Raw genomic sequence first — 14,965 nt, 5'->3', positions numbered from 1 at the left:
CAGGTCTCTGGCTCCCATTTGTTATCGGCGGTGGGGTTGAGGGGTGGGATGGGATGTTTGATTCTCAGCCCTCACACTGGTAGGCTCACGGTTGCTTACCAGGGAGGTGAGTGGGTTGCTTTGTTTCCCAGCACCCTATGTCCCAACACAGATCTGGGGAGATGCTGGCTGGTTCTCTCCCTGGGGAGGCCGCAGCGTGCTGCTTATCAGGGAGGCGAGCCCACACAGAGTCCTGAATGCCGAGATCCTAGGTTTGCTGCTCACTTGGCTCTGAAACTCTGGCAGACCCTCAGCTTCTGGCTGGAGATTAGGGCCTGACTATCTTTCTGAGCAATCTGACCAGCTGAAGACAAAAGGCAGAGGTAGAGACTGGTTCCAAACAGACTGCCCTGCCCAAACACTCTTCACTGAATGCTAAAGTAGGTGTCTCACCTTCAGGTCCAAGTTTACACACATGGCAGCCAATCTCTCCACCACCAAGATCCCCTTTTTTCTTTTTTTTTCGTTTTTATTGGTACCGGGGATTGAACTCACGACTACCTGCTTGCAAGGCAGGCGCTTATGCTGCTGAGCTAAATCCCCAGTCCCGGTCCCTTCTTTTTTTTGGAGACTCAGTTTCACTATAATTCAGGCTGGCCTCAAATTCATATCAATCCCACTGCCTCAGTCTGTCAGGAGTGTTGGAATTACAGGCATGTGTGTGCCACCCTGCCTGCTTATGTTCTTTTGTTAAATTGAGACCATCCTCTCTCCCTCCTTTGATACTGGAATTCACTTTACCGAAAAGGACTTTAATAAATAAACTTGGTCTTTATGATTGCTTAGCATAATACATATAAACCAAACCAACAAACTTCAAGGTATTGTGAAAATTACAAGTTTACTGTGAGGACCAGTGAAACAGTACCTACAAAGGAGAAACTCTGGTATAACTTCAGTTTTTCCCTACAAATGTTCATCTTTAACATCTGTCAAATAGTTTAGACATCTGGCTTTTGTGCTTCAAGCCAATGGACCCAATGTGGGGCCAGAAGCCTTTCATCATTTCTCCACATGAAGACATTAAGGCACCAGCTCATCGCGGCTTCCAGCCAAGCCATGTCTTCTGGCATCTGGTGGCAGCAGCTGCCTTGAGCTGAGTTCCTCCCCATCCTCCCCCGACTGGAGGGGCTCTGGTCTCCTGAAGAAGAAACGGGGTTAAGAACTAAGTGACAAGCTAAGCATAGGCGCCCGCCTGTAATCCCAGCACTTGGGAGGTCGAAGCAGGAGGGTTGATGCAAGTTTGAGGCCAGCCTGGACTACAAAGTGTGTTCAAGCCCAGCCTGAACTGCAGAGCAAAACCTTGTCTCAAAAAAGAAAGGAAAGAAAGTACTAAACGACAATTGAAAAATTAATTTAAAATAAAAAGAGAATGTTCTAGCTTCCTCTTTGAAATCAGGTGCTGCCTAGAACTTTTTAGAGAGCTGTACACCTAATTTCTGTTATCCTTGCAGAGTTCTGTGCTCAACAGCAACACGCAAGGGGAGATTTCTTTCATCTTGCGGTTTTCTCTTTTTTCACTCTTGGGTTCGCTAATCCACAGCGTTCAACCTTTCTTGTTCCACCAGTCAGGATTTCTGACTTTTGCAGTAGCAGCGTGAAAACTAGGTAAGTGTTTAAAACAACATTTTTTTAATTTTTAATTTTTTGGTTTTTAAAGACAGGATCTCGCTATGAAGTTCAGGATGACCTTGAACTCACTAGGTAGCTCAGACTGGCCTCGAACTCGCAGACGCCGGGATCACAGTCGTCTGCCACCCTGCCTGGCATCAGTTAAATTTTTATACTCTCATTCATCCAAAAATATCAGGTTCTGAGTTGGGCTCACCAATGCCACTTCAGAGTCACTAACTCCGCGAAAAGGAGCCACTCAGTCGCAAGGAGGGATTCATGTGCCCTTGCCGCACAGGACTATGCATTGGTCAAGATTTTCATCCAAATAAACCCTAGTACATCGTGTTTGGCCAAGAAACGTGTGGCGAGCAGTCTTTTGATCCCAGGGGTTGGTGGGCGGAACGCCCTCTGCCGGTTCCTTCAAGGCATGATCCGCCCGCGGAACTCCCCGCCCACTTTGAGGTGTGACTGAGGTAGACCACGCCCCCAGGACCCGGCCCTGCAAGCCTCGGTGGTGGGCGTACTCACGGAGCACGCTCGGCAGCCAGCCTCTGATTGGTTGGTTAGGCGGAAGCTGGTTCAGCGAACCTGTGTATTTTTCCCAGGTTGCTCCGCGTTGCTGTCATGGCTCCCTCCTTTTGACAGTGTCCCCACATGGGGTTCTATCTTAGTGGTAACTGTCACCACTAGACCTCAGTGACTTTAGACTCTTCTGCTTTTACCTTTTGTTCACGTTCGTGTGGCCCTTGTAGGAACTTATTTTGTCTGCAACGATGTGCGGAGTGCTGTGGAGCCCGGAGCGGGCGGTCCTGAGGGGCTTCTGCACTGAGGCTGAGCGGCAGCAGTGGAAGCAGGAGGGAGTGTCTGGCTCAGGTGAGAGCAGCACCCTTTCAGGTCGGCGCGGGAGCTGGGGGGACGCGGGACGTCACTGCAGGATTCTTATCCCTCTCTGTTCCATCCCTTCTCCCCATTCCTTTCCCAAATCTAGGGTTTGGGTTGTTGAACCCTTGGCAAGGTGGGCATCATTTTCATGCTCCTTGCTTGTCTTCTCACTGCCCAGGTTTGAGAATAACAATGGCAATGACGGTTGCTTTTGTAAGTTCTTAACATTTACTCAATCCCTATGATGGTCATGTAAAGTAAATACTGTTAGTCGCATATTGTAGATTAAGATACCTACGTAGATTAATTTATTTAGGGTCACAGGCTAGTAAGCAGAAAAGGCTAAAACGCGGCAATAACGTAATTCTTGTGAGCTGTGCACATTTACCTGACTAGAAAATGTTAAACGATACATTTACTGGTGACATATAGGGACAGCTGCTTGTGGGATTAAAGCTGAACCCAGAAGAACGAATTAACAGTCTATACGCCGTGTGTGTGTAAACATAGGAGATGTCAGGAAGTTTGAATTCTGATGGTATAAAATCTGGTGGTATAGAAGAGTTTCATGGAAGGTCAGATTTATGCTCATTTCTGATTTAGAGTAAACTTGAGAAGAGTTGAGCAGGAAAAAATCACAAGTGCAGGAGGGTTGAAGCGTGGAGAATATTACTGAGACAGTGAAAGAACCAGCATGTTTGAGATGTCTTCCTAAGGGAGAACAGCAGGGGACGGAGGAGCAGGAGAGTGACAAGTCCTAGGATCCTGGCTAGACGTTGTTCTGTTGTTGGGGTAATAATGCCTATTATTGACATACACTATTTCTTGATGGGTCTGCTACCTTGCTCCTCATAGCCAGTATAAATGAACCTCTAATTCTAGGAACAGTGTTAGAATGAGAGGAATTTGCTCAATGCTTTGCAGTTAATGTACAGCAGGCATTTTAATTGCATACCACTTTTTGCATAGTACAGTGGTATTTACCTAGTAGGCTATCCTTCGCAGTATGAAAAATTGTAGTTTTGGATTACTGGACTAATTTTTTGTATTGCAGAGTGTGGATCGTTCTTACAGCTGCTGTTAGAAGGAAACTTTGAGGCTGTGTTCTTCCATTCAGTGACTCAAAATATTTTAAATTTATCAACAATGGCTGAAAAAAAGATTGACAGCTACCTGGAGAAGCAGTTCGTAGCATTCCTGGATTGCTCTGCAGATTTGGACAAAACTGAAAGGTAGAATTTAATTGAAAATTTCATAGAAAAACAAACTTGAATACATGTAATAGTACCTTGACTTTGCACTGTGCAGGAGAATTCTCTGTGATAATGGCAGTGTTTTCTTTTTTTTCCTTGCTTTGTTTTGTTTTTTGATGGCAGTGTTTTGAGTCTTCTTCTTTTTTCAGCCTGGTAACCACTGCCACTTGAAACATGGATGATGTGAGTAAGATTTGTAATTTAAATGTTACACAGTTTTATTTAACTTAAATTTGAGAACCAAATGTGGTGCATGGTTGTAATAGTGGACATTGCAGATATAAACTGTTGTTTCTTTTTTCAAAAATTTTTTTGTCTTTTTCTTTTTTTTTTATCGGTACCGGGAATTGAACTCACGGCTGCCTGCTTGCAAGGCAGGTGCTTATGCCGCTGAGCTAAATCCCCAGCCCCTAAATTGTTGTTTCTAAATAATTGTTTTTGGGTTGTGCTCTAGGATTGTGTATATAAATTTGTTTTTGAGACAGTGGTTTGTCTATGTAGTTCAGTCTGCCATTGAACTTAACCATGGTAACCCAGACAGGCCTCAGATTCACAGTGGTCCTCCTGCCTCAGCCTCCTGAGTTCTGGGGTTACAGACATGTGCCAACACTCCTGGCTAATTTTGTTTGATAGCTTTTCTGAACCACTTACCAGCCCAATTATTTAAATACAAGTGGACCAAAAATTGCGTATTTTTCATTAATTTTTATAAGATAATATAACTGAGTATAAAAATGGCAATTTTATTCAATAATTTTTTTGTGGGCTTGGGATTTAGCTCAGTGGCATAGCACCTGCCTGGCAAGCGTAAGGTTGTGAGTTTGATCCCCAATATCAAAAACAATTTTTTGTGTATGCTTTATCTTAAATCATTCAGTACCTATCTAAGCACTGCTTGGATAGTCAGTACGTAAACAAACCTGCTGCTTGAATGACACTTGGGAGTAAACTGCTAAGTGCTTAAATCTGCAGTGAATTAGTTTGTTGAGATAGTGTGGTGGTAGTTAATATCTGTTTCTTTTCCCATTCTTATATGTAGACAACAGCTGATATTCCTGCTTGGTGTGAGCAGTCTGCAGCTTTTTGTTCAGAGCAACTGGACGGGGCCTCTTGTAGACCTGGACCCTCAGGATTTTTTGCCATCTGTTCTGTTGCAGCAATTTAGTGAGGTATGCTTCTTGAAAAATGTGTCCTGCAGTGATTGTTTGTCTTTATAAACAGATGTTTATAAGTTGTAGTTAATAGTAGGCAAGAAAGTGGCATGACTTTGTGGCTGGCATAAAACTAGCAAGAATGCTTATTCGCTGATTGGGCTTTTTAATTTTAAAGAGAAAAAAATTTTTTTTTTTGGTACTAGGGATTGAACTCATGGCCTTGAGCTTGCCAGGCAGGTGCTTATGCCACTGAGCTCACTCCCCAGCCCAGAGGAAAAAATTTTTAAAAATTTCAAAACAAGATAATTAGAGGGTAACTAGTTAATACATTGTATATTGTTATCTTTAAATTCATAACTTATAGTAAAAGATATCTGTGTTTAATTGTCCAAAAAATATTAACATAAACATTTCTTTTCAGTGAACCAGAAGAAATTAGTAGTATCATATCTATATGTGTGTATGTGTATTATTTCAACTTCTTACACTAGGGAGACAATACAATGTTTACACATTCTAGTCTGATTATGAGTATGGTCTTTTTTTTTTTTTTTGTCTTTTTCCTTTTTACCGGTACCAGGGATCGAACTCACAACTGCCTGCTTTCAAGGCAGACGCTTATGCCGCTGAGCTAAACCCCCAGCCCCATGAGTATGGTCTTGAGTTGTATCCATTTACCTATCAAAGTCTGAAGTTTATCCTATAGGGCTGAGTAGTATTCCATTGTATAAAAATATATTTTTTTATGTTGATTGGAGTTTTAATCCACTGTCAATCTCAAACTCCTCCTAAGTCATTCCTATTTTATTGAGCTCTGTTAGCAACTCTTTTTTATTATTTATTTATTTATTTGTTTACTTACTGGGGCAGTGTCCGCTTTATAGGGGAGGCTGGCCTTGAACTCACTGTGATCCTCCTGCTTCAGCCTCTCAAGTTCTGGGATTATAGGCATGCACCATCGTGCCTGGCTTAATTTTTTATTTTGAGACAGAATTTTGCTGAGTTTCTGTGGTCCCCCAAGCTGGGCTTGAGCTGGGAATCCTCTTAACTCAGCCTCCCAGGGTGGTGTACCCTACAGGAGTGTGCTACCGTTCCTCTTCTTATTTTTTATTGCCATGCAGGGGATTGTACCTAGGGCTGCAGATATGCTAATAATCAAATGCTCTACCAATGAGCTACATTCCATCCTTTACCTGTGTTCTAACTGCAAGAAGATCAGGAAATTCTGCCTCTGATTACTTCCCCTCGCCCCTGCTCTCATGCTCCACTCTTAGGAATTTTGTGCTAGTTAGTTCTATTCCTTTTCTTTATAATTTCAATTCATGTTTCACTGGAAAACATGTTACTTAGTGTAAACAGTTTTATATATTTTTTTCTTATTTCTTTTGTTCATGATACTTTTTGAATCATAACATCGTCCATTTTTTCTGTTGCATCATATTATAGTCTTGAGTATACCAGGATTGATGTATCTGTCCTACTCTTGATTGGCATATGTGCTGTTTGTACTTTTTGCTATTTACAGTACTTTTAGGAACATCTTCCGGAAATCACTTACAGGTCTTTGAAAGTGTAGTGTTCTTAAAAAATGATACTATTGGGGCTGGGGATTTAGCTCAGTAGCACACATACCCACCTGGCAAGCACAAGGTCGTGAGTTCTATCCCTGGCTCCAAAAAAAAAAGCAGTATTCTTTTGATACTATTCTTTTGTGTCCTGAATGGGTGCAAACTGTTTTTACTGTCGCCTGGGCTATACTTGGCTACCTTGAAGGTTGAAGGAAGTACTATTTCAACAAACCTATAAATCCTTACAGACTGAATTGGAAGTTCTGTGTTAGGCCAGTTGGACTACTCTAATCCAGTCTCATAAACTGGGCATCTTACAGACAATAGAGAGTGCACTGTCCAGATACCAGCAGGGTGTGTCTGGTAACGGCCCACTTTCTCATAGCCAGCCTCTCTGGCTGTGCTCACGTGGAGGGAGGGGCTCATGAGCTCCCTGGAGTTTCTTTCAGAAGAACACTAATCACAGTCATGTGGGGTCTATGTTTGTGACATACGCACCTGCCGGAGGTCTGATCTAACAGCAGCACCTTGATGATGGAGGTGTGTGCACCTCAGTGTTGGGGCACATTGGCCTCTGTGCTGTCTCCCCATCGTAGTCATAGCTGTGAGTACATGGATGGTGAGTGTCTGTTGGAAGTGCTAGGTTATTTGTCAAGAAGGTTTTGCAGTTTATACTCTTTACTAATAACCTAGGATTGTATTATTTATGTATTGAAAGACAGGGAGTTGAAGTTTTAAAACTGGCAAATAGCACATCTTATTTTCTTATGGTAATTTTTTTTTCTGATTTGTTTTTTTTAGTTCTTGTAATGCATTAATATGTCATGGTCATGGAGTATAGTCATCAAAGCAAAATTAACTTTTCCTGCTTCTAGTTTATGTACTTATGTATAACCTTGGAATTTATTAAGGTATTTTCTGACCACTGGTGCAAACCAGCCCCAGAGGAATAGCTGCAGAGGAATATGTACAGTATCTGACTGTGTGTCACCACTCACACATAAAGGCTAATCTCACAGTAGTCAGGTTTTATATTAAGTTTGTTTCAGGCTTCCAGGTGTTGAATTATTTTCCCTATTGTGCAGATGAATATGTATATTTATATGTCATTTGTTCTCTTGACTGAAGGAGTTACTAACTTTTGCTTTGTCCATTTTATTGAAAATATAGCTGGGTGTGGTGGTGCACACCTGTAATCCTAGCATTTGGGAGGCTGACCAGGGCTACATAGTGAGTTCAAGGTCAGCCTGAGACCCTGTCAAGAAAAACAGAAAAGAAACACACACACACACACACACACACACACCTTCTTTAAAATGAAACATTTCGACAACCTCTGGAAGGACATTTAGAACTTAACGTGGACTCTCACTGTTATATTGTCAGTGTCAGAGGTGCATAGACAAGTACTTAATTTTTCCATGATGGATAGCACTAGGAAGAGAGCTTTATTTGGTCATTCATTTGTCCCTGTGTTTATTATTTGCCTTATTTGTTAATACTGTTCTCAGAGGGCTTCGAGTTGAACCATAGGAGGTTTGTCCTATCTTTGTGTATCAGAGGTGATGTTAGCATAGGCTCTGCTCTTGTGTAATTTTTATGTGCTGGCCTATTAAATTGCTTATTTTTAAATTTATATTTTAATAAAAAGATAGTATTCTGATATTTGTGCTAAAACAGATAGACACATTTATCTCAGAGTAACTAGAATGAAGATTCTTTTCTTTTAACCCACGCTGTGCATCTTTTTGTGCACCGGTTTGGCTTGGATTTTAGGAATTAAAGATGTCTACCTCAATTACAGGGTGACTTGACGAAGGTCCAGTAGGGCACATGAGGTTGATCTGTCTCTTGAGCTTTCAGTTTTCACTTGTGTGTGCTGTTCCTCCAGATGGAGTTCTGCAGGATACTTCAGAGTCATCCCGTCTTTGACGGAACTCATGGTGAAGTTCTCCTGCAGTTGGGTCTTCGCACGTGTGCGCCGCGTTGCTCACACCAGCACAGTGTACTTGTGTACCAGTCAGAAAGATAGAAGTTGTCCCGGTCTGTCGGTGAGGCCTTCCAAATGCCGCACAGCCCTGGGCTTGCTGAGGATTAGGAGGAGGAGAGAGAGATGTGGGGAGGGCAGTGGCGGGTGGAAGGAAGAAAGCTGTTAGAGGGTAGGTGTCTGAAAACCTGGCCGTGGCCTGATTTTTTTGTGATCTAGAGTCTTGCTTATGTTATTCCTGCTGGCTTCAGACTCCTGGGTTTAAGAGATCCTCCCACGTCAACCTCCACAGTAGCACAGATTACAGACATGTGCTCCCACAACTACCTTAACTTTCACAGATCTATTTTCTTCTAAAATGGAAGCAGTTGTAATAACTTTAGAACTGTTCCTTAATTTGAGAGAGGGAGAGAGAGAGAATGTGTGCTGTTTATGTGTAATGCCTTTTTTTGTTTTGTTTTGTTTTGGTTTTTTGAGACAGAGTCTTACCATGCATTTCTGACTGGCCTTGAACTCATTATGCAGTCCAGGCTGGCCTCAAACTCATGCCATCCTCTTGCTTCAGCCTCTCATGTGCTGGGATTATAGGCATGTACCATTGTACCTCACTGTATTTCATGCTTTCTACCCCCAGAGAGAACAGTGTGCTTTATTTGTTTTGTGGCCTGGGTGCATTCATGTTAAGTACTGTCTATTAACTCCTCTCACTGATGATGAAAATAGCACAAAAGATATAAGCACAGCTATGTCTTTCTTGCTTTTATTGAATTCTTTAAACCATACTTAAGATACTCAGTATTGAAAATAAATTACTGAGCTAGCAACTGACATTTCTTAGATCAGAAGAATGGTATGGCATATAGATTCAGTTATTTCAGTTTATAATTGATGAAAATGAGTTGAAAAATTGACTTAAACTCACAAACTAGTATAATGCACAGCAAGTCTTTTGTCTGTACCGTTAGCACTCACTTTCCTACTGGAGAAGCCTTTCTGCTGACGGTTGCAGCAGCTGTTAAAGCTCTGCAGTTCACTTTTTATTAACACAAGTGCTTTGGCCTTATACAAAATCTCTTCATCAGAGAAGATTTTTAAAAAACATCATTCATTGCTTCATTTATTTTTGTGGTATTGGGGAAAGAACTTAGAGATACTATTGTTTTGTAACAGTGCCTTGCTAAATTGCCCATGTCTTGGTTATTTTTCTCTAGTAGCTGAGACAAAATACCTCACACCCCAAGTTAGGGAAAGAAAGGTTTGTTTCTTACAGTTTTGAGGTTTCAGTCCATACTCAGCTGGTTCCAAGGCAGGGTGGAGTCGGTAAGGGGCGGCTGTTCAAGACAGCTGCAAACAGCAAGCAGGAACAGCAAAAGAGAAAGACACACCTTCTTCCCCGCCATTAGTTTATATGTTGGCTCCATCCCTGGATGGGTGTAGCCCTCACACCACCAATCTGAGCGCTAGACAGTGAACCAATCACAAATGCTAGAGTTAGCCATGTCTGTGATTATATGAGACTTGGGAGGAGGGGGCACTGACATAAACATGACATTCCGCGGTGACCTCAAACTTACAAGCCTCCTGACTCAGTCACCTGCGTAGCTGGGTTTCAGTTGTGTACCACCATGTGTGACCCAGAACATCCACCTGTTTACTTGGCCTTCTCAGCATTTGATGTATACGATCTCCTTGATGGTTAGGCTTGTGGAGTGAGACAGGCTTTGTTTGCCAACTAGTGAAACATAAGCAAAATATAGGTGTTTTGTTTCATACAGGGGTGCTTTTTATTGAGATGATATTTGTAGATATATCTATTAAGTGATGACGCTTCTTCAGTGCTAGCATTTTCTTGAGTTTCCTGTTTTCTTTTTTTAATTTAATTTAAAAAAATTTTTTTGAGATAGGGCCTTGCAGTATTACTCAGTTTGGTTGTGAACTCCTGGGTTCAAGAGATCTTATTGCCTCAGCCTCCTTAGCAGTTAGGTCTACTCATGCATACTGCCCCGGGCTGATTTGGAACATTTTTTTCTTTTTTGTTTTGTTCCCTGTTTCTCTTAAGTGTGAGCTCATGGGTGACCATCATAAGGGTGGGCTAGACTTGTAAAAGAATTTGCAGTATTGCTGCATAATACATTAATGACCTTATCTCATCGCTGAATTAACTAGAAAATCTGTGTATTGGTGTAAGACCTGAACATAGAAGTTATGTCATCTCAACTTACAAACTTTTTTTCAGGTCAAAGAACTGGACGTGGCTGTTCTAAGCCTGCTCGTTCTAGATGGTGAATCAATCTACAGTCTGACCACAAAACCTGTCCTGCTACTGATTGCGCGCATTATCCTGGTGAATATAAGACATAAACTGACAGCTATTCAGGTAAGGGAAAAAAGGATCTGTGAGTGTCTTACTAGCATTGAAATTCTGTGAGTGATAAGACTACTGTGACTTTTGAATCCTGATACACTATTAACAGTGTCCTCTGCCTTTCTTTTTTAGGCTATTTTTCCCTTTCCCCTTTCCCCTTCTCAGGATGCTTTGTATGTTTTGGGTCCCATTAGCCCCTTTAGCTTTTAGATTAGGGGTCCAGGCTTTTGTCTATCTGAGTGTTGCTGAACCTTTTTACCCCTGAGCTTGATCTTGAGCTGTACTCCTTTACTTACTAAAGTCATAGAATTTTTCCTTCCTTCCGGCTGTGTAGTTCTACACTGCCCAAAAGTGTCATAGCTTTCCAGTCTATCTGCGGCTGCTGGATAAGTTGTCTCTATTTCTCTCTGGTTTCTTGCCACATATAGCTTTGCTTTGTCATCTTTGACTTTCAGTTTATTAATTCTATTTTGGGTTGAGTGTATTTCCTATTCAGAGCATCTCGATAGAGCCTGTCTCCTAATCTACTTTGCCTGTTTTTTTTTTTTTTATTTTAGTGTATCAAGGCTATCTGTATTAAAGATTATAGCTTACCATGTCTACCTCATGTCTGCTATTCTATTTTACTGCTATAATTTGTCCACTTTATTCCTTCATTCCACTGTCTGCCCCATTCATTGAGGCCTGTCTGCCACTGTTGCTGGAATCCTGGTATCCTTTCATCTTTCTCTCTGGAATGTCCTTCAGCACTCTCTGTAGGGTTGGGTTGGTGGCCATGAACTCCCACAGTTCCTCCTTGTCTTGGAAACGTTTTATTTCTCCATTAATTTTGAGAGAGAGTTTTTCTGGGTACATCAGTCTTGGTTGCAAATTATTTTCTTTCAGGGCTTGGACTATTTCCCCCTAGGTTCTTCTCAATTTGAGAGTTTGTGTTGATAAGTCTGTTGTTATTTTGATAATTTTCCCATTGTAGGTAATCTGCTTCTTTTCCCTGGCTGCTTTTAGTATTCTGTTCTTTTGGTGGATTTCTGGAATCTTGATTATTATATGTCTGGGTGTAGATCTGTTTTGGTTGTAGGTGGCTGAAGTTCTTTATGCCTCATATATCTGGGTATCATTTCTTTTTCCTATGCTTGGGAAGTTTTCCTTCATTATATCTGTGAATAGTCTTTGTAGTTCAATTTTGGTTACTCCTGCTTCTTCGCTCATGTGCTTTATCGTCTTCTAACCTTTGAATTATTTCTTTCTGGTTCCTTGTTATTTTTAAGAGGTCTTTTCTTTCACAATCATAAATCATAAATCTCTCTTCAAGTTTCAAAAGGCTAACTTTAGTTTCTGTCAAGGCATTTTGCCAGTTTTCAGTGGAGTTTTTAGTTTCCTGGTAATCTCTTTGGATCTGTTTCATGTATTCTAGGTTATGTTTAAATTCTTCATCAAAGGTTTCTCTTTTCTGATTTCCTCCATTCTTCCATCTGTATTCTCTTGGGAGGGGCTTACCATTTCTTTAATTAATCTTTTTATATCTTGCCTCACTTGGATCAGAAGTACAGTTTTAAATTTGTCTATGAGGTCATGAAGGTATTTCTTTATGTCCTCTGATGCTGTGTCTAGTATTGGATGGTTATTGCTCTGGTTTTCTTCTGTATTTACTTCTCCTGGGCTTATTTTCCCAGGTTTGGCAGCTGGAGATTTTTTTTTTTTTTTTTTTATTTCTATCTCTTGTCATGTTTCTGGTTTCTTTCAGACTGGTGTGTCCTGGGAGTCTCTGGCTCTCTCCATATTGCTTAGGGACTTTCCAAAGCATGCTGACTGGGGTTTTGCTGCCCTCCCCAATTTGCTGTTATCTGAGGTACACGCAGGGATGCAGGGACGGTACAGGCTAGCCTCGAGCCTCTGAGCCAGTGAATCTGCAAGCTAGGTTGTACCTTGTGGACGTCACAGAGTTGCGACAATTTTGTACCTGCTTATTGGGTCCCAACCAGAGGTCCCAGCAGACCCTGGCAGTTCTCTTTGTGCCAGGGGCGGCTGACTGACGTCACCATGGCGCTGGGCTCTGCCCAACTCCAAGATGCCCTCCACCAGTCCTCTCTGCGCCAAGGGTGACTATCTGACATCACCGTGGCGCTGGGCTCTGACCAATTCCAAGATGTCCTCCAGCCAGTGATAGCAGCCATGGGGCGCAATCCCTAGCACTCACTGGAAATCAATGCAGGTCTTCCTCTTGGGTCCACTGCACACTGCGCTGCGTGTCTTCACTGTCAGAAAACTGCGCAGTGCCCAGCTTTGGAGCCCGGGTGTATGGTCCTCTTGCAGTCTCCTCCAGCACTGCCAGGTGACTCTGGCTATTTTGCAGGGCCCCAGGTCCTAATTTCCAGCACTCACCGAGAGCCAATATAGCTCTCCCTCTTGGATCCACAGTTTACTTTGCCATGTCCTCCCGTTAAGGGTCCGGGATTCTGTTATTGGCAGCTGCGGTCTCAGCGTGACTTTAGATCCTCTGGGCTCACCTGGAGCACAGAAGGGTCTCAGTGAGCTTGTCAGGTTTCAGCTCTCCACTTGCACTTTTCCTTTCTCTTCCTAGTTTTACTTTTCCCTTTGGTTACCGCCTTGGTTAATAAGAATCTTTATCTAATCATCTGGCCCTCTCCATGTTGTCATATTTTAGCATCTGATCTGATTTCTCCACAGAGACTCTCCATCTAGCCCCTTAGCAGGCCGCCATTTTTTCTCCTCCCCAGTGGTTTCCACTAGAAAGGTTTTTAATAGGTGATTTCAGTATGTTTCAGCAGCTATGAAACTTACCTTTGGAATCTTTGTGATAATAGCTTGAATTAATTTTTTCCCGAGTTGATCTAAGTTTAGTGGTTATATTATATAGTCTTACTGTGTCTAAAGAAAGTATCACCGGAGCTGGGGATTTAGCTCAGCGGCATAAGCGCCTGCCTCGCAAGCAGGCAGTCGTGAGTTCGATCCCTGGTATCGATAAAAACGAAAAAGACAAAAAAAAAAAAAAAAAAAGAAAGTATCACCAAGGCGTGAGACTGGAAAATGGCATTTTGTTTCTAATTAAATTGTAGTCACTGTGAGTGAGACACTTCTAGGCTTTGTAAGTTCAAAGCTTTCATCATCAATATGTTGAGATCATTTGGAAAATAAAACATGTAACCATCAACAACTTAGAATTAGTAAATTTGTGAACTGGAGGTGGGTGCTGTACTTGTAGGCTCCCAGACGCAAGTGACCTTAATTTCTTGGCAGATGCTGAACAGTGTTTGTCTTCTGCTTACAAACCCTGTTTCCATCACTATACTGGCATGATTTGGACTGAAATCTTACCTTTTAACCGAAACATTCTTTCTGTTACAAATTTTTTCCTTTGGGTCTTTACTGTATCATTCTTTTAATAGTGCTATTTAAAGTGACTTCTTTAGTTGAGTGGTGGCACACATGTGTAATCCTAGCACTCAGAAGGCTTAGGCAGGAGGAGCACCTCAAGTTTGAGGCCAGCCTGGGCTACATAGTGATCCTAAGGATAGCTTAGGACAAGGACTGGATAGTGAGATCCTGTCTCGGAAAAACCCCCAAAAAACAAAAAAAGAGACTTCTTTGACAAATGAGGCATTGTATACTTATCCAAGTTATTTTTACCCTTTGAATAATATTATTGTTACTGTTTGTGGTGCTTGGGATTGAACCCAGGACCTGGAACATGCCAAGCAAACCCTCCCCAACTTGTATATTAATTTGAGTGGTCTGAGTCCTAAGAAGCGGATCTTGTTTATTACACAATATGATATTATTTTTGAGGAGTAGTATACAAGGTTCTGCTCTCTCACTCCATAATTTGTGTACTACTATTAATGTATTCATGTTGAATAAAAAGCATCTTGGCTTTGAAAGCAGACCATAGTTCTGTAAGCCAGCTCACAGCTGTGTGACTTTGTGAGTCAATTTCTCCAGATTTCAGTTTCCTTGTGTATAACACTGAATGGGTGCTGCACCCTTATTGCTTAAGTGTGCTGTAGCTCCCTGCCATTTAAGAGCTTCTTGAGTGCGACTTCTCCACCAGTCCATTCTGTAATAAGTACTGTAAGCAGAACATA

The 14,965-nt window shown here is 41.8% G+C and overlaps 1 protein-coding gene across 2 annotated transcripts in view; it reads left to right on the top strand.

Annotated features, from left to right (window-relative positions):
• Nucleotides 1-2,247: 2,247 nt before the first annotated feature.
• Nucleotides 2,248-14,965, top strand: part of Ttc27 (tetratricopeptide repeat domain 27) — a 202,539-nt gene continuing 189,821 nt past the window's right edge. The window contains exons 1-4 of one of the 2 annotated variants that reach the window (XM_063230045.1): nucleotides 2,248-2,526; nucleotides 3,590-3,767; nucleotides 4,828-4,957; nucleotides 10,734-10,874. In XM_063230045.1, the coding sequence (XP_063086115.1) occupies nucleotides 2,427-2,526; nucleotides 3,590-3,767; nucleotides 4,828-4,957; nucleotides 10,734-10,874 (549 nt within the window). In that variant the 5' untranslated portion in view covers nucleotides 2,248-2,426. The remainder of the gene's footprint in view (nucleotides 2,527-3,589; nucleotides 3,768-4,827; nucleotides 4,958-10,733; nucleotides 10,875-14,965) is intronic. The other variant, XM_003473020.5, reaches the window with a different exon arrangement.

This window comes from Cavia porcellus, unplaced genomic scaffold (assembly GCF_034190915.1).
Source record: "Cavia porcellus strain 051 isolate PalLab524CR breed Dunkin Hartley unplaced genomic scaffold, mCavPor4.1 scaffold_1, whole genome shotgun sequence".
Classification (NCBI taxonomy): domain Eukaryota; kingdom Metazoa; phylum Chordata; class Mammalia; order Rodentia; family Caviidae; genus Cavia; species Cavia porcellus.
The sequence above is the reverse complement of the archived record's forward strand: the minus strand, read 5'-3'. Positions and strand labels throughout refer to the sequence as shown.